We start from the raw sequence: 21,712 nt of genomic DNA, 5'->3' as shown, positions 1-21,712 counted from the left end.
CGACGGTGCCGCTGGACCGCGTGCGTGGTGGCGTGTGCAAGGTGCCGTCACCTGCGTGCAGTGCGGCACGATTCCGTACACGACGAGCCGCGTGCCGCAAAACACGGAGCGGATCATCCTGGGAGCCTGCATCTCCACGCGGTCGTCGCCGAGGGCGCCGCGGTCGAAGCGCTGCCACTCGACGGTGACGTCACGGCACACCGGCTGCGTCGCCTTCTCCATCAGCGCCAGCATCTGGGGGCACGCGGATTCAAGCGGGACTCCCGAATGAGACTCGCAAACGGGACTCACAAACGGGACTCATGAAACAGGACGACCAATCGTGACAAGAGAACGTGACTCACAAGCGAGACTCATGGCAATTGGCACCGGTGGCAGCTCCCCACTCACCCCCTACCCCCACATTTGGAATCAACATCACACGTTTAGAGTATATGGCTGCTATATATTTCCACGAGATGATATACCACTTCATTGAGTTATCATTCATGATAGCCAGGTTGCTTCTGAGAAAGAGCTACGTTGCTCAGTGGGCCCAACCTGGTAAAATAAATAACAAGTGAAAAACGTCTTGAAAGTAGTGGGAGAGTAGCCACATTACATGTGGTGATGGTGGTGGTACCCATTTATCCTGCTGAGCAGATGGGCAGGGGGATTAAAAAAAAAAACTTGCACCATTTTATCAAACTGGCGTGCTGGAGGACAGCGTTACTACCACACAAACATAATAGCAAGATAATTTGAATTGCTTTGGTGAAATTCCCTGAAATTGTTAGGTGTGATGTTGCATGTTACGAGGGATTTTCACCTTGTCTGTCCACGTTGATCTGTTTTTGGTGGTGAAGAATTCACAGGCGCCTCCACTGTTCCGTGCCAAAGCATTCAGGAAATATCTGTTTGGCGTTTCACTGATCGAACAGAAACACACAACACGCACTAGTCACGATCTGTTACAAGCCAGGGCTTAATTTCTCACGTGATAGTGTTGGGGACACTGCTAGGCCGGAATGGCTTGGGACTACCACCAGAGTACAAGGTGTACCTATCAATGATAATCGTACATTATTGTACGGTAGATTCCTATAATCCTATGGACAAGTTTCTAAAAAATGTGATTGATCTTGAGAACAAGAAAAGGTGAGATGGAGGTGGTGTGCCAATATAATTTCCGGAACAGCTTTAAGTACGGCTCAGGATTAAAATAACACCATGGGATCTCTAACATCCACTGTGAAGCAGACGGCATGCGTATTAACCCAGGATGGCCACTGGGCAAACGCTCGACTGCTCGGCCACGTCACCGCTTTAATCACAGGGGGGGTGAATCCCAGATGTAAAACTAGGACCTCAGCCACGGTGGCTCAGCCGCCTTGACCCCTGTGCCACCTGGCCATTTCCAATTTATCATCATCACGGTCCATGGGCAGATCGCCCACAGGCGGTCCACTACACATTTGCTTGTTTGTTTCCACTTTCCTCTGTCTTGCGCTAATATGCTCAAGTAGTGTCACATCTTTCTGGCACCAATCTCTTACGATGTCGTCATCAAGCCAGTCTCTTCTAGGTCTTCCTCTCTTTCTGGTTCCTTCCATTTTTCCGAACATACTTTAAATTTTCCTGTTGTCCATCCTACATACGTGTCCAAATAGCGCCAGTTTCCTTCTCTTTTCCCGATGACGTGGCTTCTAAAGTGTCGCCCCATCACACGCTCGCAGCGCGGCTGACACGACGTCGCTCCTGCAGGGGGGGGGCGCTCACCCGACCCCGCAGGCGAGGACCCGCAAGAGCCGCACGTGCTCACGCGCCTCCCGCGTGACGCGCGCCTCCGACTGGGCCACGCCGTCCGTGAGCAGCAGCACGGCCACCGGCGGCGCCGCCGCGTCCCGGCTCCCGCCCACGCCCCCGGCCAGCAGCGCCAAGCTGCGAAGAGGGCGCCACAGCTCCGTGTTGCCCGCGTCGGCGTGCAAGCGCTGCCGGAGGGGGCGGTGGGGGGGGTCGGGGAGGAAGAAAGGGCGAGGGTTGGCGTGCGTAGAGCCGTGGAGGTCTCCGAGTTCAAACGAGCAACGGGACGTCGATCCTCTACATTGGTGGACCGGAGCAGATTTGAACTTTGACCCTTGTCATGTTGATGGGTTCGTCTTTACATAGAACGGCCAACAACCACTTCCTGTAAGGTGGTGATTATTTTCTAGTCCTTGGAGGAATGATGGGCTGAGTGGATGCCCCCACACCGAACAAGGATTTTTCATCTTCAGATTCTGGTTTTGAGTCAGGTGCTTTACCAACAACACCAAGACTGTACTGCACAAGTGGATATTGTGGAGAAGTTCCAGCACGCGTTGGCTCGACCTGCCTTACTCGCTTCCGCCGTCTCGACCTACAGTTCACCTTGCGGCCTCCAATCGGGTTCGAGATGCCTCCTCGTCAAGGCTGACCCTCGAAACAGACAAAGTGAATATTGCGCCTCTGTCTTGGCCCCCATCATCTGGAATTCAATCCCTCCTTCACTGCTCATATCTGTGCCGAACTTCTGCCGCAATCTGAAGACTTCTCTTTTCTTACTTATTATCCTCCCTTGCCTCTGAATGACCTTCTTAAGTTCACATTGTGCGTGTTATACATCTATTAATTAATTAACTATAAATATGCTACAAAGATTTTTTAAGGTTATATTCATATATATTTGTTACTCAGTTTATTTCACGGCATTAAAACTCACCTTTATAAAGCTAACTGCTGTTGCGATATTGGATGGGCTGGATTCACGGAAAACAGGGAAGAGCTCCTTGTAATCTACAAAGAAACATTGCACAGTTAAATCGCTGTCCAGGTACAACATTGTCCAGCTTTACCCCACCACGTGTGAGAACTGCTTATCGACAAACTGTGATGCACCCATTTAAACAAGCCAATATAATGACCACATGTTCAATACTACTACAGACATTGTTATCAATACTCTACCTTTCCATCGTCAATCTTGAGACCATTCTTGGTGTTGAATTAGAATTGTTATACCAAGATCCACATTCATACCGAATCTGGAAGCGTACTATGTCATGATGACAAATTACAATTCTGACGGAAGTAGAAACATTCAGCGTGGGCAGAATCATTCAGTAAAAAGCAAAGAGAATCATACAACCAAATTGGAATCATTCTGGGAATAGCCAGTGTGACCTAATTAAGCCTTTGTATTTGCCCTGAAGGTAGCTAAACTCGTGGATGTGTTGATACGCAGAGGCAGTGATTTCTAAAGTTTGGCTGGTGTGCAGAGTACAGACAAATGGAGCAATCAACTATTCGAATTTAAAAATAGAGTACTAACAATCGGGACTGCCTGGCATGACCTTTCTGCACCATGTAGAGACACAGCGTTGCTTTGCAAGCTGTTCAGTTTATTTAAACTCGGAGCACTGCGATTATATTTAAGATTGACATTTTATTGGTCCTCCAGAAACTTCCATGATATTGGGGACACGGTAAATCCGGCCACTTTATTTGGCATTCACCTCGTACGTTTAATCACGCAAACTCCGGTCATCCTCGCAGTGGCGGCATTTGGCTGACCATCGAACAAAGACGGTCACTGCATCACGCGCTCTCAGATGCGCTTCTGCGGTCATCTAGAATCCTCTTCCTTATGTTAGGAAGCCACTGGAGCTGTGCAAGTCTAGATTGAAAAGAATTTCTTCAGAAAAGCTATTTGTGTTTAGTTTGTTGTCCTTCCCCCGCACCTCCGACGAGCACGGTTGGCTACGTAGGTTGGGAAAGAAGTTCCACATACACACAAGGAAGGAGCTGCCCCTTTCACCTCGCCGAGCACCACGCGCGCGCGAGCGATCGCTTACGCGTGCCAAACTTGAGCACGTTGAATCTGCTTCCGGGCGGGAGGTGGCGCAGAGCGAAGAGGGCCAGTCTCTTGGCGTCGGTTAACGGCTGCGCTGCCATCGAGGCCGAGCAGTCGAGGCACAGGACGATGTCCACACCTTCCGGGGGGCTCGGTGCAAACTCCGGGTAGAACGTCAGGATGCAGGCCTTGTGGGGGTGACAAGCGACTGGTGTGCAACGCCTTTCAACGCGCGTTTATAATTGGGAACACTTTTAATCAATTTTGGCGATTTTCAACAAAGTAAATACCGAACACTAACACAACTTTCTAACACAGTTTGGTATATGTTGGACCATGTTTACAAGCGTTATTGAGCCCCCCTCATTCCAAACACACAGAGCTATCGGCCGAGCCCGCTTGAAAGAGATCTTCATAGCTCAAATGGGCTTCAGTCGGCAAATCAACTTTTGATTTTAATTCTAATGCATAAACGCCCACAACATTAACACTTTCCCATCGTCCACGAACGTCTGGAACGCAACAGACTTGACGGGCGGTGTTTCCTGGGCAGGGGAGAAGATCTACGACCTCTCGCGCATCGCCGCTCACCTGGCTGTCCGTGTCGGGGTTTTGCTCCACCCACATGCGCGGCTCGTGGATCTGGGCCAGGAACACGAGCAGCTGGAACTCCGACCCCAGCGAGTCGTCGCTGGATGCCAGCTCCACCACGGCCTTGCATGCCGTGCGCTGAGCCACGCGCCAACACAGCGAGCGTTAATGTCGTGTCCGTGTTTAGTCGGTCGATTTCAAGTGGTCATTCTCCGAGGACTAGTCGAAGGTTGGTTACGTACGGTGCGAAAGTTCAACATACATGCTCGTTGAACTTCATACATACATGTATGTATGTTGAACTTCATACATAAATGTATATGTATGTTGACCTTTATACGTACATGTATGTTGACCTTCTTTCACACCATACATAGCCAACCGTGCTAGTCAGAGGTGCGGATAAGGACAACAAACTAAACATACATTCACCGGACGCTCTAAAGTTAATGTGGTCCACAGTGGTTTAGTGGCACGGTGCCCGGTGGGTGGCGCTCACCTTGATGCGGATGGCGTGCGTGGGAGAGGTAACGTTGATGATTTCGTACGGCATTTCCACGGACACCTGCACCGACAAGCGTCTGTAGCAGCCAGTGCAGGTCACACAGCGCCGTTAAAAGTCAGCAGCAAAGTCCCCGTGGACAGTGCATACATGGCAACCCATTTATAGATTTCAAAAATAATAAACTCAACCACATTCGTCAATAACACTATGGGTGTGGCCTTAAAATAACAACATGCAAGAGGCAATGTTAAGAGCAATGGTCCGTCTTCATCGTTGGTCAGTGTGGACTGTGAAAGGGGAGTCTAGGACCGATTCCGAACCAATCACCATTGATGTTAGCCATGGCCCGGAATCAAACCCGGGTTGCTAATTTTTTTTTATCTTGCCAAAGAAGGCCCTCTTTTTCAGAAACGACCTGGCTATCACAAATGATTGCTCAACGAAGTGGCTTATCATGTAGAGATTTATAGCAAACAAATACTCTAAACGCATGTTTCTAAATGTGGAGGGAAAACCTGGAGGACCTGGAGAAAAATCCACACAACTACGTGGAGAACATGCAATCTCCAAATATACAGCAGCAGGCGTCAAGGGTCTGGATCGAACCCATGACCTCCTGCATACCAGGCGAGGGAGTTAACATCTCGCCACCACGTGCTATGCTGAGTTCATAGCACAGCGGGCCTTAGGTAGGACTCATCGCTGGAAGCAATTATGACCGATGGTGAAGGAATGAAAGCGATGAGTTTTACATAGGAGTGAGATGAATAGTCGCATCACAGGGCCATGAGGAATGGCGATGGAGTGGGATTTAATTCAACAGTGGATGAACCATGGCAGCTGATGATTGTGCTGAAGTTTCAAGAATGCAAAAAAGATTTAACATCTGTTTTAAAGTGTAGCAAACGTTGCATTGTGTTACTTTAGTTCGATAATAAATCAGGTTCAGGTCTTATTTCTGTTCTTTGTGCAACAAGTTAGTTTGAGTTCACAAAGGAATCATTTGTCAATGAAGGTTCTCATTGACCAATATGATTCCAAGTTCCACCTACTAACGGTTCCATTTATGCATAAGCAATGTGAGTGGGCCTACGTAAAGGATAGTAAGAGGTTCGTGTGTTTTTAAGTACGGGCAGTCCTCGACTTACCAACGGGTTCTGTCCCTGGGACCCGTAAATCGAACAGACCGTAAGCGTGTATGTTTGTAAGTCTATTGTTCGTAAGTCGAGGACTACCTGTGTGTACAATAAGTGCATGGTGGTGACGCTGCTGTGCACGTGGCGATGTTTGCCGTTGTATCTTGCGGATGGAGGACGTTCGTACCCAGAGTGCTTTGCCACCGCCAGCGTCTCCACCGTTTCCTGGAGGAGGAGGAAACACGCCGCACTCGTAACTTACATGACATTTCACGTCTGGGGAATACTCAGTGCTGGATTCAGCTAGTGCGGGGCCTGTAGCATATGTTATAAAGGTGCCCTAAATAAAATAAAACACATAACTATTAAAACACACATTTATGTACTAGTCGCGATAATTGTATCATCCGTTTTGCTAAATATCGTTGTATTACAAAATAATAATTTCAACTTATAAAGTGCCACTGCACAGTATTCGCTCGCTCACGAAGAGAAAGAACGACTCAAGAGGTGCGAGGATGAACCACAGACGAGCGGGAAGGCAAGACATTCGATGAGGCGGCATTATCAGCAAATTAATGAGTGTTTACATGTGGGAGAAAACTGGAGCACCCGGAGAAAACCCACGTGTGCGAGGGGGAAACACTCTATCCCATGCTGACAGGAGGAGCCCACATGTTTACTGCATTGACTTGTGGCGAGCCAAGCAACTATCAACGCCTACGGGGAGTTTCGCAACATTTATGCGATCCGCTCTCGCTGCCTCCACAGTGCGTGTGCGCGCGTGAGCTGCACTTGCCTGGCACAAGTGCACCTAGCCTGGCACAAGTGTACCTAGCCGAGCACAAGCTCCGCGGTGACGTCACCGCCACCTAGGCGGCGAATGGCGGCTGTTTGTAGTTGTCGTTGCTACTGCTGCTGCACCTGAGTGACGTCGCCGGTGGCGAGCCGTTGTTGCCACGGCGCCAGGTTCCCCGGCAGCCGGAAGCGGACGGCGGCCCCCTCGGCGGCGAGCTCGCACACGTAGGTGACCTTGATGAGCACGCGGCTCGCCGGTGGCAGGTTCCCCACGCTCACCACAAACACGTCCTGCCGCGGCGGAGGTGGGCGGGGAGGACATCGGGTCGACCGTCAGTCCCTCCGCTCTCTTTCCTCGTCTCTCTCCGAGCACAGCCCGGCCTCTGATATTCGCTTCCTCCCCGAGATTCACAGGTACGACCTGACCCCCTGACCAGGGCCGGTCGGCCACAACGTCGAGATCCTCTTTCCCTCTCAGTGACAGAGTATCAACAACCCTGCTATTGTCTGCAATTGTATCGATGTACACATACAGCCCTTTTGTCAATCGTCGCGACATGCGGGTCGTAGGGGTGGTGTAATGATGGGCAGTGTGGGTGGGTGAAGCCAAGGAGTATAGATAATGGAGCATGGTGCAATACAGCTCAGTTCGGTGTATTTTGAATTTCCCTGTGAGCCAATAAGCTCTTAAATCAGCAATGGCCTAAAACTTTAAAAACTAAACTATTTTTTTTATTTTATCAGGGAAGGCCCACCGAGCTGTATAGCTCTTTTTCATCAGCGACCTGGCCACAAATGATAGCTCAACGAAGTGGCTTATTGCGTGAAAAGGTATAGCAACCAAATACTATAAACGCATGTTGATTCTAAATGTGGAAGGAAAAACCGGAGGACCCGGAGAAAAATCCACACGACCACGGGGAGAACATGCCAACTCTATATATACAGGCGTCAGGGTCAGGATTGAACCCAGGACCTCCTGTATACCAGTCGAGGTAGTTTACATCTCGTCACCGTGGCACCCCGATTTTGCTGCACTAGGCCCTCGTCTGCTGACAATGTAGCCTCGCAGAAGCTTCCAGTACCTGTTGCATTGCATGCTGGCCACCCATCCAAGCACTATCCATGCAGGCGCAACCCTAGCTTCACTTCTGACGAGATCGGTTGCATTTTCTGGGTGATCTGGTCATAACAAACACATTTGCAGTGACTGTGAACGCCACTGTGTGGTGCCGGGCTTGCGAGGCCACGGCGGATAATATATTGTCATTATGTGCAGCCCGGTTATGGGGTGAGTACCAGCCCTAGCGGGGCTTGGGTGAGCGCTGGTCAGCGCGGAGGCAACACGTACAGTGTGCGGTGCGGGCTCCCGGTGAGAGAGAGCATCAGCCAGCCAGGGTTTCGCTGGGGCACGATACGCTGGTTGACCTTCTTCTTGGTTCTTTCGGTAAAGTCACGTAGAAGGGAAGTAATAAAATAATAAAAATAAAACATAATAAAATAAAATAATTCTCACGACGTTTTGGCTACAACGCAAGCAGCCGTCTTCAGGTGAAGAATGAGACACTGCCAAGCTAGGAGCTTATATATAAGCTGGGTTGGAGGTGGAAGAGCGCCTTAACAAAAAGAATGTGCATATCAAGAGGAATTTAGCATATTCATGGGAAATGCGTAGGAGGTGGGCGGGGGGGTTTCAAAGTCATATTATGCCCATGCATTATGCAGGATCAGCAGCATCAAGGGAGGATGCAGGGAGTAGCATTAACAAAGGAAAGGAATGGTTGACCTGCCGACACGTGACCGGATGATATTGGATGGGGGCCACTGGGTGGTCACGTGGTATAGAGGAGCTCTCGGGAGCCTTCGGGAAAGAGCTCGAGAGATCTAGAAGGTGGGCGGGGCGAGAGGCGGAGCCAGCCCCAGCCCAGGCCGATATAACGGGGGCCCCGTCAGGGGCTCGGGATTCTTGACTGTTGGTGAGTGAAGATCCACGTCGGGTTGAAGAAGCCTCGAGCCACGCGGTCCGGGACCCGGCTCGTGGTCCGGACCGGGATAGCGAACCGTGTCTAGTTCTGCCGTAGCGTGGTTAGGTGGGCGTTCAACACCCGAGTGTAGGTCACGTGATGTTGTGCTGAGTCGATGTAATAAATAGTGTTGCTCCCAAAGACAACGTCTGCGACTCAGTTGGACTCACGACCCATTTATCTGACCTGAGCAAGCAGCGGTTTGGCAACTCGGTGTGACGTGTGCCGCGTGTTTTCCGTGACCATGGAGCTTGGTGCGTGTTATTGTATTCACCGGGGACTCCTGGTCCATGAGGTAGGCCCCATGGCCCTGGCTCACTGCCTCGCGGTACCTCCGGTGGGCGGTCTCTTTTTCCTTCACCTGAATAAAAAGACATACAGAGTGAGTGCAGTTATCATAATAATTTAAACTTGTAATGTGCATGGTATTCACTCACTCTCGAAGAGAGAGTGGCTCAGAGGCGCGATGAGGAACCACAGACAAGCAGGAAGGCAACAACGCCGTGAGCCGGCCTCACCGTCCCGGAAGGCGACGCCGTGCGCCAAAGCCGCCCGCGAGGGCGCGAGAGGCCCAGAGGAGAGCGCCGTACCTGGCCCACGATGTGCTTGCCATTGATGAAGGCCTCGAAGCTGCACACAGCCGCCATCTCGTCAAGTGGGAAGGTGAACTTGGCCTCGATGGGCTCCGTGCTCTCGTTGTCGTACTCCTGCATCACCACCACCTGGGTGGGGGGGGGGGTCGCTCAAATGAAGACAACTTTGTGGGAATTCAGAGACTGGCCCGCTAGAGCGGCGTCCCGTGGGTATCGCTACGCTACAGCCAGAGGCAAGCGGCCGGTGTTGAGGGAATTTGCGGCAACAGCAATGAGCAGTTTGAGCGAGGAGACAATCCCGGATTTGCCGAGCCCCTTGAGGAGAGGAAAGCGTGAAGTCTGTGTGCAGGTGATCAACAAACACAAACGTGGATGGTCAAGAAACGATAAGAGGGGGCGTGTTTTATTTTTTATTTTCCTTGAACATACTGCTAGTTGTGCTGTACAGCGCTCCTATGTATTTTCGGGCTGTACTCTGTGCACTATTTGGCACAGAATCAGAACATAAACTTTTTCAGAGGAATCCGATGAGCTACAAAGCATTGTTTCACAGATGTCCAGTAGACAACCTCCGATGCTTCGCTCCACGTGGCGAGAGCTTCTTAAGGAAGTCTACGCTGGTGAATTCAGCTCCTCAAGATGCTCCCAGCAGGCGCAGGGAAATGTCGCGACGTGACGCCAAACAACACCGCGGGGTACCGCCCAAATAAATACATCGGAGACCTTTGATTTGAATGCGTTTTCTAATCTCTTTGGCCGCTCTGAACCCACCCCCCCTTCCCGTCTCACCTGGGCGGTAAAATCGAGGATGTTTGCCCGCACGTGCACGGCCTTGAGAGGCACGGGCAACCCCGCCCCCGAGTGTAACCCGCTCAGCCTCTTCTTGGGTTCTCCTGGCTCAGGCAGCAACTCCGGGACATTGGGCTCAGGAAGAATTCCTGACATTGGGATGAGCAAAATGCAAAAAAAACCCAGTAAGAATTAAATGTCTTCCCTGTGCACCTGACCATGGGGCAGCACTCACAGCCGTTGATGGCCCCGAGCCGTTGATGGAAATTCTACGTGAAACCCAATCACGGTACAATGCGGGTTTATATCTACATTGATATAGTGTCTAAATGTGATAAAACACTCAAGACGCTGACACCACTCACCACACACCTGACATCAACACAACACAATTTAGATTTATATAGCTTTTAAATACCACCGCATAGTAAAAACAGAGTGCTCACTCTCATCGGCAGGGGTTTCTGGGGCTTCATAAAACTCTTCAGCGTCCGAGTTCTCCTCCCCTTTCACCTCGTCAGATTCGAGGCAAAACTGAACGATGTAGCGGAGCTTCTGCTGCCGGGCATCGTAAATCACAAACTCGTCATCCTGCGCACGCAGACACGCAGCGGGAGAAATGGTTGTCGCCACTTTAGCCGCCAATGCCCTGAGACCACGATGACAGCACGAAGTTCACAGCGGCTCACGCATTCAAACATTCACTTGTGCCCGTTCGAAATACAGCCAACTCTCGATCATCCCAGGTAGTGTTGGGGGGAGGGTGGCCCGCAGATAAAATAAAACACAGATATGAAGCATTTATAATTTAGGATATAAAAGCGTAATAGTTAAATTGAACCCGTAAGCCTTCACAACCAATTTCAAGATTCCCATTCAATCAATAAAGTTGTCATGAGAACAAACGTGGCAGTTTATTACTGCTTCAGCAACAACGGTGTGTTGGAGACCAATTCATAACATTTAATCATCTGGCACGACTTTCCATGGTAGTTACACAGCCAGCATCATAAGGCAGTTTCCAGACATCTGAAAATGTCCCTCCAGTCTTGGGCCTTAGATCGGTGGTGTGATGTCATCAATGTGCTCTCTTCTGGATACACATTGATGACATCGCACCACTTGTTTGTAACAGTTGTTCATGTACAATGGGTTTACAGACGTAGGAATCGTCATGGATGTTGTTACTGCTTGATAAAGTAATTGTATTACTTGATGAAATGTTTGAGTTCACGTGGGTATTGAGTCAAAAAATTGTAGCAAACAAGGGATTGGAATATTCAGCGTGGAGGTCTAGTTGTTAGTTTTCAATTTAAGATGTTTGTCTGGTTAAAGGGAGCTCACCCACTCGGCTGAAAGCACCAGCGTGAACACAGTCCTCTTTCACCTCTCTCGTGTGTTTGGGATGTACCATGCGCGTGTTGTTCCACACCAATGTCCGACTGTTCGCTGCACTTGTTGGGAGCTCCTGAAGAAACTCCCAACACGAGCGAAACGTCGGACTCCGCGACGTTCGACGCGCGCGACAACCCCGAACACACATCGGGGGCGCTACGCGGCGCGACCGCAAACAGCCACGAGGCAGCGTTGCCGTATCGCCGCGTTCATCCCTCACCTCGAACTCGGAGGCGGTGCCTGGGGTGGCGCGCGCCCCGTGCAGGCTGTCGTGCCCCTGCGGGGGCGCGGCGAGCGAGGGGTCGCGGTGGCGCACCAAGTGGCAGCGGCCCAGCGCCACATCGCACACGGCGAGCACGCGGCTGCCGTCTCGAGCTGCGGCGCGGCGCGCGTACTTCACGCTCGTGCTGCGGGCGGGGAGACACGGGCACGCGGGCAGACGTCGCCATCGTCACCCATTCGCGTTATTCATTCAGGGAGCAGCGTCGTCGTCGTCGTCACGGCCAACACCAGACACGTAGCAACCACTGAAACGAGTATTCCATTCGGAACAGATCGATCGCTTCATTAGCGTTTGTCTTTTTAGCAAATTTATTCCGATTGTGCTTTCGGCGTCACATCACAAGGTCTCATGTGGAATTTTGTCCACGCAGACAATGTGCAATTGTTTACGTGGTAATTTATAAAATAATTCCACAATCAAGAGTAACGTTTGTTTAACCTGGGGAGAACTCAAGAACGGTTTGCTACGTGCCCCCTTGCACCTTTGAAGAGCACGGTTGGCTACGTAAGGTGTGAAAGAAGTTCAGCGTACTTGCACACAGGAAAGCATGATTAGTGAGGGAGGTCACCAACATTACAAGAAGCTGCAGCCGTTCATGCAACAAATTCCGTGAACCTCTGCAGTCACTAGACATCCTCCACGCACCACAGGAGCAATAAACAGATCGATTCATTCACCGAATCGTGAGGGAAAAAGAGGGGGAGGGAGAACGGTCCATGACTAATCAACACCATATACGGGCAGCACCTGATGGAGTCACTGAAGTAAATGCCACATCCCAGCATGCCGATGTCCGTGCGCTCCACTCCGAACTCCCCCACCACTGTCTTGGGCAGCAGCAGACCCCTTGAGCAAATGTAGAGATACAAGGAGGTGAATTAATAACTACAGGTTATGTGAGTGTGTTTGTGTTGGTGTGTTTGTGTGAGTGTTTATGTGTGTGTACTTACGTGTTTGTGTGTGTTTGTGTGTGTGTTTGTGTGTGTGTGAGTGTGTGTGTGTTTGTCTGTGTGCTTGTGCGAGAGTGTTTGTGTGGGGGTGTTTGTGTGGGTGCTCGCCAACAGCTGTTTTGTAGCAGCGAGCGGCAGTGTAGCGGTGAGCGCGCTGCTCTACGAACCCTGGCAACCCGAGCTTGATTCCCACTCATAACCAACACCAGTGACGATTATCTGAACCGGTCCGGGCCCTTTTCTAGGTTGACTCAGCCTCAAATAAGTAGCTGGTGCGATGTGCAAACATTGCCACTAAGGAGGCAAAGGCGGCATGGTGCTGGCCACCCACACACTCGTGTGCTGTGTCGGCCTTAATAGGTGCTCGCTAAAAGCACTTGTCCCAAGATTCTGTTAAGGCTATACAGGGGATCTTTGCCTTTGATCGCAAACATCACATGCCACAAGTCCCGAGAGCAATCGCGGCTGTCTGTTGGAATGGAACCCGTCGGTGCTACGTCTCTTCGGTCCTCGGGCTTCGGTCTTTACGCTCGGCATCGTGGGTCAGGCAGCGTGTTACTGACTGACCCGAATGATGTAGTTACCCCGTTGTGGTCTAGTTAACCGAGTGTACGTTTGTGCAGTTACCCTGTTGGGGTGTTATAATAAACGTGTTGCCTCCAAGTTCCAGTGTGTGTCTCCGTGAAGAACACGATAATTATATTTCTGATTATGATGCTGCTATGAAAAAGCTGAAGAAACAAGTGATAATGACGATATTTCAAATGATAATAATAGTGCCAGAGATGCTAGACATGATGCAAATTATGACTAAGCTGATGAAGCAGAAGATGATGTGATAATATATATGATATTTCTGACGACGATGCTGCACGTGACCAAGAATTTGACAATCGTCACTATACAAGCAATCACGATTATGCTGACAAAGCTGTTGATGAGCGAAAGTGAAAGCGCCAATGACATCAATTAAGATGCCGATGATGGCGATGACGATGCTGTCAAATCGCCCCTCACCTGGACAGGATGCCGAGCAGGCTGCGCGGAGTGAAGGCGTGGAACAAGGAGCGCGTGTTCCCCACCTCCGAGCGGAACTGCCCGATCTCCGCGGGGCGATCCACGCGAAAAATCTTCAGGATCTTGAAACCATCGAGTCTGTCCAGACATGGCACGGCAGAGAGAGCATCCAGAAAGTGCCACGCCACAGTGGTGAGATGTTAACTACCTCGCCAGGTATACAGGTCGTGGGTTCGATCCAGACCCCGACACCTGCTGTATATTTGGAATTTGCCTATTCTCCCCGTGGTTGTGTGTATGTTTCTCTGGGTCCTCCGATTTTTCCCCAAACATTTATAAACGAGCATTTAGAATTTTTTGGCTGATATAGATTTCCACGTGATAAGCCACTTTGTTGAGCTATCATTTGTGGCCAGGTAGCTTCTGAAAAAGAGCTGTATAGCTCAGTGGGCCTTACAGGTAAATATTTACTAGAAGAACCGATAATGTCCACGCACAGCCCTGTTGTCAATCCACTGCTGGGCGAGGGCCAGCGCACTCAGTGCGGGTCGCTGGGGGTTATTCAACCACACCGGACAGTCTGGGTTGGTGAAGGTGGAGAGCATAGATGTGCGAGCACAGCAGTACAGTACAACAGCGGACTGTGCTGCATTGTCCTCGACTGCCCACAGCCCTTTATCAATGTACATCGCTGTACACAACATCTGTTGTGGATGTTGGCCACATACCCAAGCATGATAGAGGCTCAACGCTACTCTAGATCAGGAAGATTATTCAACGGATCGCAGGCAAGTGGACCCAATTTAGTTCCTCAATTCAAGAGGTTCTTGGGGAACTGAATTCGCATCCTGAAGAAGCCCAACTCGTGCAGTGGAACATCTGACATGATGTAAACCACGAACACAAAGGCAGTAGCAGTAGGAAATAATATTTTTTTTCAACATTATCATATAACAATATTTTGCAAAACAAAGCAGTTATCAAGAACCTTATATCTTAGAACATATATCGCCACATCCGATCAACCCTAGGCTCATCAGGGCTCTCTCTGTGCGTCCACATTCCTGGCTGCTGCCACTGACCTCCCGTGGCTGGACTGCAGCAGCTGATTGCGGAGGCTGTTGAAGTCGCTGGAGTTGGGCTCCAGGTGGAGCAGGGAGCAGCGCAGGGCGGTGAACTGCGCCAGCGTCGTGGCGTTGCGCGACAACGCCGTCAGCTTCTTCAAAGCCAAATCTTGTTCTCCCATCTGCCGGGATGAAACGTTAGCACGTGGAACTCCTCGGTTGTTGAGAATGTTAATAATGATTAGAGCTTGTGATCGAACCCATCATCAACAGAGTCGGGTGTTCCACTGCAGAGCTCTAGAGAGACCATCTGGAGAGTTGTATTGGCGCACCCCACCCATGCTGACCAGTCACCTTGGAGGAAAGGGAGAGTGACTCACTGTGGTGTTCCCACAGAGATGGGCTGGGGGGAATTTGAGAAACTTGGCCATTGTTTCAACTGCCACCCTGGGAGATCAAACCGGCAATATTCTTGATTGGACGTCCATTGTCCTACCTATCGCCCGATAGCTGCACCCCCAAATAATTGTTACAAGGCAAAATAGGCCATACCTGGCACACTAAGTTGTCGAGCTGAGATTGTACTTTATGGAAGGGGATTTCCACCAAACACAACGGAAACAAGGGGAGTGATTAATTTTCACTCATGCAACTTCAGCGTAATTGTACATATTACTAAAACGGGGAGTTAATGGTTCGTGTTTAGTTTATGGTAAGTGGCCATGCTTTTCCAACTTGAGGAGGAGAGTGTGAGAAGTGGAAGATGCATTGTGTGGGGTGTGCGTGTCATTCCAACGAGAAAGCCAATGGGCTATAAAGGCGGAAAACTTAGGCAAGGCTCAGTCGAGGAGCACGCCGATCTGAAAAGCCAAGTTGCTGTTGTGAGTACTGCCGACACGTGTATCATGTTATGACAAGTTCTGAAATATGCATTTTAAAGATGCAGTGTAGCACATATTCTTGTTGAGAAGTGAAAGGGACCAGTGGTTCGGTTTGATGTAAAAATACGTGTAGATTGTGATGTGAGAACAACTCCTATGGACGATTCGTTAAAAAGAGGTTAAAAAGGAAGATCTGAACGGTGACCGAGTATGAGTGAATGAGGGGGAACATTTTTAAAAACTCAAAGCGGACTGAATATCACTGAAAGAGTGTTCACCCACACAGCCTTCTGAGTCTGGATGTGAGAGACACTGAATTTGCAAGAAGAGGTGTGCATGACATTGGAGATTCAAGATCCATGCACTAAACAAGGCTCCCAAGGCCCAGGCACGATCAACGCAGCCTTCATAAATGGGGTGCGGTGACGTTGGGCGATGGAGCAGCATCTGCCTGCTGTGACGCATCAACGCCAGCGGGGGATGAGCGTGGAGAGACACCGCACGCCAATCTCCTGGGATGGGTCCAACGCAGCAACATCGAGGAGAGTGGGCTGCCACACAAGCTCAAGAGCAGTAGGACTGTGCCTGCTGAGGGGAAAGTGGAAGCAGGCCTGAAGCCAGAGTAGTTGGAAGACGGAACACACTGGGGGGAGGGGGGGAAGGCAAGCAAGACCTCACTTGTACCTGGTGGTGTGCAAGAAAAGTGTGTGTACTTAGGAGCGAAGAGTTGCTCAGCTTTTCTTGAGGGAATATTCTTGTCTTTTAATTTAAAAAATGTAAGCCCCGCCTAGTGAAGTGACCCTATAGCACAACATCCACGTTCAGACAACCCCACAAATTTCTGTGGCTGGTGACGAAAATAATAACAATGATAAAATGTGGCACCACTCCTCGCTCACACTCACCGAGCTATCGTCTCCGTCCGTGTTTTTCTTCCTTGTCGCCTCGTTCGCATCCACGACGTCGCGGATCAGCTGCCAGGATGTAACATCAGGCAAGTGAGTATGTTAATCGACATTAGGCTTCTAATCGAACAGATAATCAGTAAAAGGCCTCCACTGCAGAAAGCTCTAGAGGGCCCCCTCCAGAGTAGTTTGGCCTACTCTTTCATGCTGGCTGGTCATCAAGGGGGAGTACAGACACTTCACCACACCCAAACCACCAGTTGACTGACTGTGGCATTCCCATTTATATACTCTTGGGTGCGCAGAGTCAGGGAGATTTAAGAAACTTGGCCACTGTTTCAACTGCCATGCTGGGAAGATCGAACCGGCGATGCGTCTCGATTGCAAGTCCAGTGTTATAACTTGTAAACGACGGCAGATTCTCCAAATAATAATAACAATAATAATACATGCGGCGACACTGCTTGCTCACTCACCTGGCAAAGGTCAAGTTTTGCTGAGATACTGGCCATGCCTGTAAGTGGACAAACAGCCTGAGGTTGCTGAGGGATGATCTTGTAGAACTCGTTTGACAGTCTCTCCAATGCGCCTTCATCATGTACATCTTTGCTCAGCACTGCCTTCTTCAGCTGCAGCAGGATAGCTTCTGCTTTGGTGACCTATATTTTATTTTGGCAAGAATAAGAAATGGGGAAACGAAGACAATTCATGCATACGCATGGGATTAAGCAACAGCTTTTCAACATTGGTTTTGTTCTTGGATGTATTTAATTAGTAATCATTACAACCGCGTCTCTCGCCAGAAGCTCAGGAATTTGTACGTTCGTAAACAGCGATGTCGTTGGCAACCCGTTGCTGTGGAACCCATCCCTAATAGCAACACAACTTTACTCTAAAAAAAATGTTTCATTCTGCATCATCTTTACAAGAGATATTGTGACCTCCCGTGACACACGGACATACCTAATGCATAACCCTTTCAGCATGAGTTTGAAGGCCTTAAAAGTGTTATCTACAATTGTGGAGCTTTGTAAGGAGAGTTGAATACTAATTGTGAAGGCCTATCAAGAATGCCCATGTGGGTGTAGAAACACTCCAGTCATTCGGCAAGAAAGATTTATTTACAGTCAATAATTTCCAACAAAAAATGTATCCTTCTTTAAAATGTTTATCCGAGTATTTTCAGGATAAAAACACTGTAAAGATACAATCGGCAAAATACTTTCTGTACTGCCAGCTCGAGGTATCGAGCTGCTACAGCAGCCGAGTTTTTCCCACACTCAACCTCAAAATAATCCACACCTCATCAAATACCTTTTGTTTTACCGTACAACCGAGCTGTGCTGGGATTGTAACGAGCCAGCCTGGCACGGCTCCAGAGGCACAGATTGTTTTTCCCACTGCCGAGCCCGAACCGCGCTACTTATGTCACGCACAATGAACGAGTGCGATGAAACTGCGAACCCTGTCTTTGTTTGATCCAGAGACAGATTCAGATGCCTTGGCCACATTTCATGGTTTGTGACTCGGCGGCGCGGCAAATAACCAGTGGAAAACCACCCGTGCCGCGAGGGCCCCACGATGGCGTGGTTCTGATGCGCCAGTGGAAAAAAGGAAACAGTCACCCGACTGCAGTCGTGTGCCATCGCATTTGGAAATCACCTGTGCTGTGAATGCTAAGGTGGATTCCGCTTTACCTGCTTAGGCTCGATCAGCATTATGGGCATTTGAAGGATCTGGGAGAGATGCCCCAAGGCCTCGGACCATACGAACGACACAAAACGGCCGACGTCCTTGGACAGGTGAAAATTCGCCATGGAGATCTCCGTCTGTGCCTGTCATCATCAGTGGGGACAAACAAATAAAACATATATATATATAAAGGTGTGAACAGGATTGACGCACCTAATGCCTGAATGCACCACGTGAAGCCACTTGAGAGAAACCAACAACTGACTTAGCATCCCTCCCCTTCTCTACAGCACGCGTCACCCTCTTGTGGGATAAAATCCGTAAAAATGTGTTTTGTCGCATAGAAAATTAACAACACCGCCCTCTCATATGCTACGCTGGCTCTAATAGATGCTCACTAATAACACTTTGCCCAAGTCTATCTTCCATTGATAATATATTTTTGGTTGAGATGACGTCAATAAAATGTGTGTCGTTAAACCCTACACCACGTGACACAGCAAATAAATAAAGCTGCCACGTGAACAAACGTGACAATGTACTGCTCTTTTCGCAGGACCACCAGTGCGCTGAAGAGCAACCTCACAACTTTCAAACGAGGACGACGTTGCACTGATAGCAACAACCAGCAGCATCCGGCAGTTGCCAGTATTATATCTCTTTTAAAATATCTGACCCAAAAGATTATTAAGAATCTAAATATTGGCCGCTAAAGCACACGTGTTAAGTTTATCTTCACTTTATTGGGTATATTTGTTTAACTGTGTAAAGTTGTAAATGTGTAAGAAGAGGTGTTTCAGTATGTGGTGGTGGTGGTGGTGTGCATGTCAATTACAACCATCTGGTCCACAAGACGAGTTCCACAGCAATGGAAGGATCCCCGAGTGGTTCCAACTTTGAGGAAGGGTGACCCCAACAATGACCGGGTGTTTTACCAGTCGAAAATATTCTCGTTTAGCACTTGATAAGTGTAAATAAGATGCTTACGGTGATGGATAAATTATGTTTACGGGCCGTTGTTTCACAGTGGTAGGCCCCGAGTGGCCGTGGGCCGTATAAAATGAAGTCAGTGGTCCGTGTGGAATTAAGTCATGAGCCGGATCGAGCCGGTGCTGTAAGTCCCCACCTCTGCTTTAACAATCGACTGTTACCCCCCTGAGTGTCTCATTGCAGCCCCAAGCACCTGTTGGAACATGCGAGAGCCGAGTTGGAGGCCGGCGGGAAGCTGCTCCACCTTGACCATGCGGCAACGTTCTCCGGTGAGGACCTCGCAGGCGTGGCCCAAAAACACCTCGGCCCCCCGTCCACTCCCAGCCATCCGCACTTTCGTCAGTCTGCTGGTCACCTGTGCACAGACGTCACAGTTGACTCTGGTTCCTGGGTTCACCAAAGTACCTTCAGGTTCAAACAGGTACAAGCGTGTCCTCGAAATATCGGGATAAATAAGGGAATGGGGTGCCCCAGTAAATATTATTTACTTCCGTTTAAGACCAGAGTAAAACTTTTACAACATGTGGTGTTATTTCTTTATTTTCATGTGACACTATGTCTGTATTATAAAAACAATATCACGGAAAACCACCATATAAGAATAGGTTTTACCCCTTAAATCTGGCAACAAAACTGAAACCTTTTTACAAGGAAACATGTCTGCATTAACCACAACACTTGTGGTCAGAATGCAAACAAAAAACACTCTAGTGCATTCGCCACTTGTTGCAGAGGTTACCGGTTTGAATCCCGCAGCCGTCCGGATTGATCCTGGGGATGTATCAACCACGAATCCATTACACGGCGGCAGCATGCCCTGGTTTATGAACGACGCGCAAGAGAACCTGACCTTGTCGGGGCTCCTGCACGTGGCGTGGTAGGCAGCAACGCGGAAGACGAGGCCGCTGGAGTGTGGAGCTGCTTGAATTTCTACGACCGCCCAATACTCCTCCTTCGCCTGCTCCTTCTCACTCGTCTTTGAGAGCAGAATGTCCAAACGTCAGCGTTGACATCGTTCACGATTGCACAATCATAGAATGCAAATTCGTCGCGGCAGTCGGGTGGCGTGCGAGAAGGGCGAATCTGGGATTCAGCCGCCTGTGTTTAAAGCAAGCAGAGCGACTTGAAGGTTTCAGCCGGGCTACTTGGGACTGCACAAAACCCCATTCAGCTAAGGTTGGCTTAAGTTTGGCAAAGTACTTTAACTGCGATGCGATACACATTGATGAAGCAGGGCATGTGAGAAGGTAATTGAAGGGGCCTCCAAAGAAATATTGTGATGTTATCTTTCAGAGGCCATTCTCTAACGTGCGATTATGTTACTTTCATTTTCTGTGAGTTGCAAAAACAAAAATCTTCATATCATGAGAACATGACACTGATAGCAAAAGTGGAATATAATTGAAAAAAATCTAAAAAAGTGCAAAAGAGAATGTGTGCTCTATAATCTCTGTCGTAACACTGACCTTGCAGAAAATTGCCGATCGCACCATCTCAAACTCCTCTGGGAAAGCGGGCCGGTTGTTGTCCTCATCATCATCATCCCAAAGCCTGCATACCGCATTCACTATTCATTACAAAACTCCAACTCAGACAACACGCTAAGACTACGCGCTAGAACGACTATTGTAATACTGCAAAATGAGTATTATACATCCACGTTAACACCACAGGGTTGATGCCAATATGACTTATAGAGTATTGCATAATATGAATCAGGAACTTCCACTTTAAATACAATTTAAGGGACAGCATTAGCAGCAATGTATACACAATGTATTTTGTGTTTGTAATATTGAACAATATTTTTTTCCCTTGTAACAATCCTCCACTCCGCGACTCGATTAAACGTCGTCACAATTCAAGTATCAATCATGTTTTCAATTGTACTCTTAAATCGTAATGTCAGTCTCAAATTCTATGTCATTTAATCCGTCTCATTTGTAAAGTCGGTCTTATATGAATGTAAAATCTGTGGTATTCGCTCCATTAGCCTAAAAGTTAACATTTGCATAGAATTAAGCATACATTTTCAATCAATCGATTTTTACAAGCATGTTTTAAATGCTTGCATTGCGAGCGTAAGAACTGATGTTCATCAATGAAACTGTGACGATTTATTGTTGTCACATTACAAGTTTCAACGTGGGTTTTATGAAGTTAATTTGTAGAAAGTACATTCGAAGTCATTTCCTATACCAGCCAATGAGGAACAAACGTTACACGTTTCTTAGTATAATTCAGAACGT

General features: G+C 48.9%; 1 protein-coding gene across 2 annotated transcripts in view; it reads right to left on the bottom strand.

The window, feature by feature from the left end:
• Positions 1 to 21,712, bottom strand: part of PARP4 (poly(ADP-ribose) polymerase family member 4) — a 36,835-nt gene that overhangs the window by 9,554 nt on the left and 5,569 nt on the right. For both annotated transcript variants that reach the window (XR_009756355.1, XM_061569400.1), the window contains exons 5-27: positions 20,930 to 21,014; positions 20,314 to 20,439; positions 19,657 to 19,818; positions 18,479 to 18,616; positions 17,258 to 17,440; positions 16,782 to 16,850; positions 15,014 to 15,177; positions 13,932 to 14,069; positions 12,712 to 12,810; positions 11,902 to 12,088; positions 10,733 to 10,877; positions 10,287 to 10,435; positions 9,495 to 9,626; positions 9,179 to 9,265; positions 7,007 to 7,171; positions 6,270 to 6,307; positions 4,941 to 5,022; positions 4,442 to 4,579; positions 3,852 to 4,038; positions 2,720 to 2,793; positions 1,759 to 1,970; positions 809 to 908; positions 52 to 234 (exon numbers count right to left, since the gene is read on the bottom strand). Coding sequence is in view for 1 of the 2 variants with exons in the window: in XM_061569400.1 (XP_061425384.1) it covers positions 52 to 234; positions 809 to 908; positions 1,759 to 1,970; positions 2,720 to 2,793; positions 3,852 to 4,038; positions 4,442 to 4,579; positions 4,941 to 5,022; positions 6,270 to 6,307; positions 7,007 to 7,171; positions 9,179 to 9,265; positions 9,495 to 9,626; positions 10,287 to 10,435; positions 10,733 to 10,877; positions 11,902 to 12,088; positions 12,712 to 12,810; positions 13,932 to 14,069; positions 15,014 to 15,177; positions 16,782 to 16,850; positions 17,258 to 17,440; positions 18,479 to 18,616; positions 19,657 to 19,818; positions 20,314 to 20,439; positions 20,930 to 21,014 (3,043 nt within the window). In the remaining variant the exon portion in view is untranslated. The remainder of the gene's footprint in view (positions 1 to 51; positions 235 to 808; positions 909 to 1,758; positions 1,971 to 2,719; positions 2,794 to 3,851; positions 4,039 to 4,441; positions 4,580 to 4,940; positions 5,023 to 6,269; positions 6,308 to 7,006; positions 7,172 to 9,178; positions 9,266 to 9,494; positions 9,627 to 10,286; positions 10,436 to 10,732; positions 10,878 to 11,901; positions 12,089 to 12,711; positions 12,811 to 13,931; positions 14,070 to 15,013; positions 15,178 to 16,781; positions 16,851 to 17,257; positions 17,441 to 18,478; positions 18,617 to 19,656; positions 19,819 to 20,313; positions 20,440 to 20,929; positions 21,015 to 21,712) is intronic.

Source organism: Lethenteron reissneri, chromosome 6, assembly GCF_015708825.2.
Source record: "Lethenteron reissneri isolate LAM-NWPU_2019-01 chromosome 6, ASM1570882v1, whole genome shotgun sequence".
NCBI classification, from domain to species: Eukaryota; Metazoa; Chordata; class Hyperoartia; order Petromyzontiformes; family Petromyzontidae; genus Lethenteron; species Lethenteron reissneri.
Note: the sequence above shows the minus strand (reverse complement) of the source record. Positions and strands in the feature narration are given on the sequence as shown.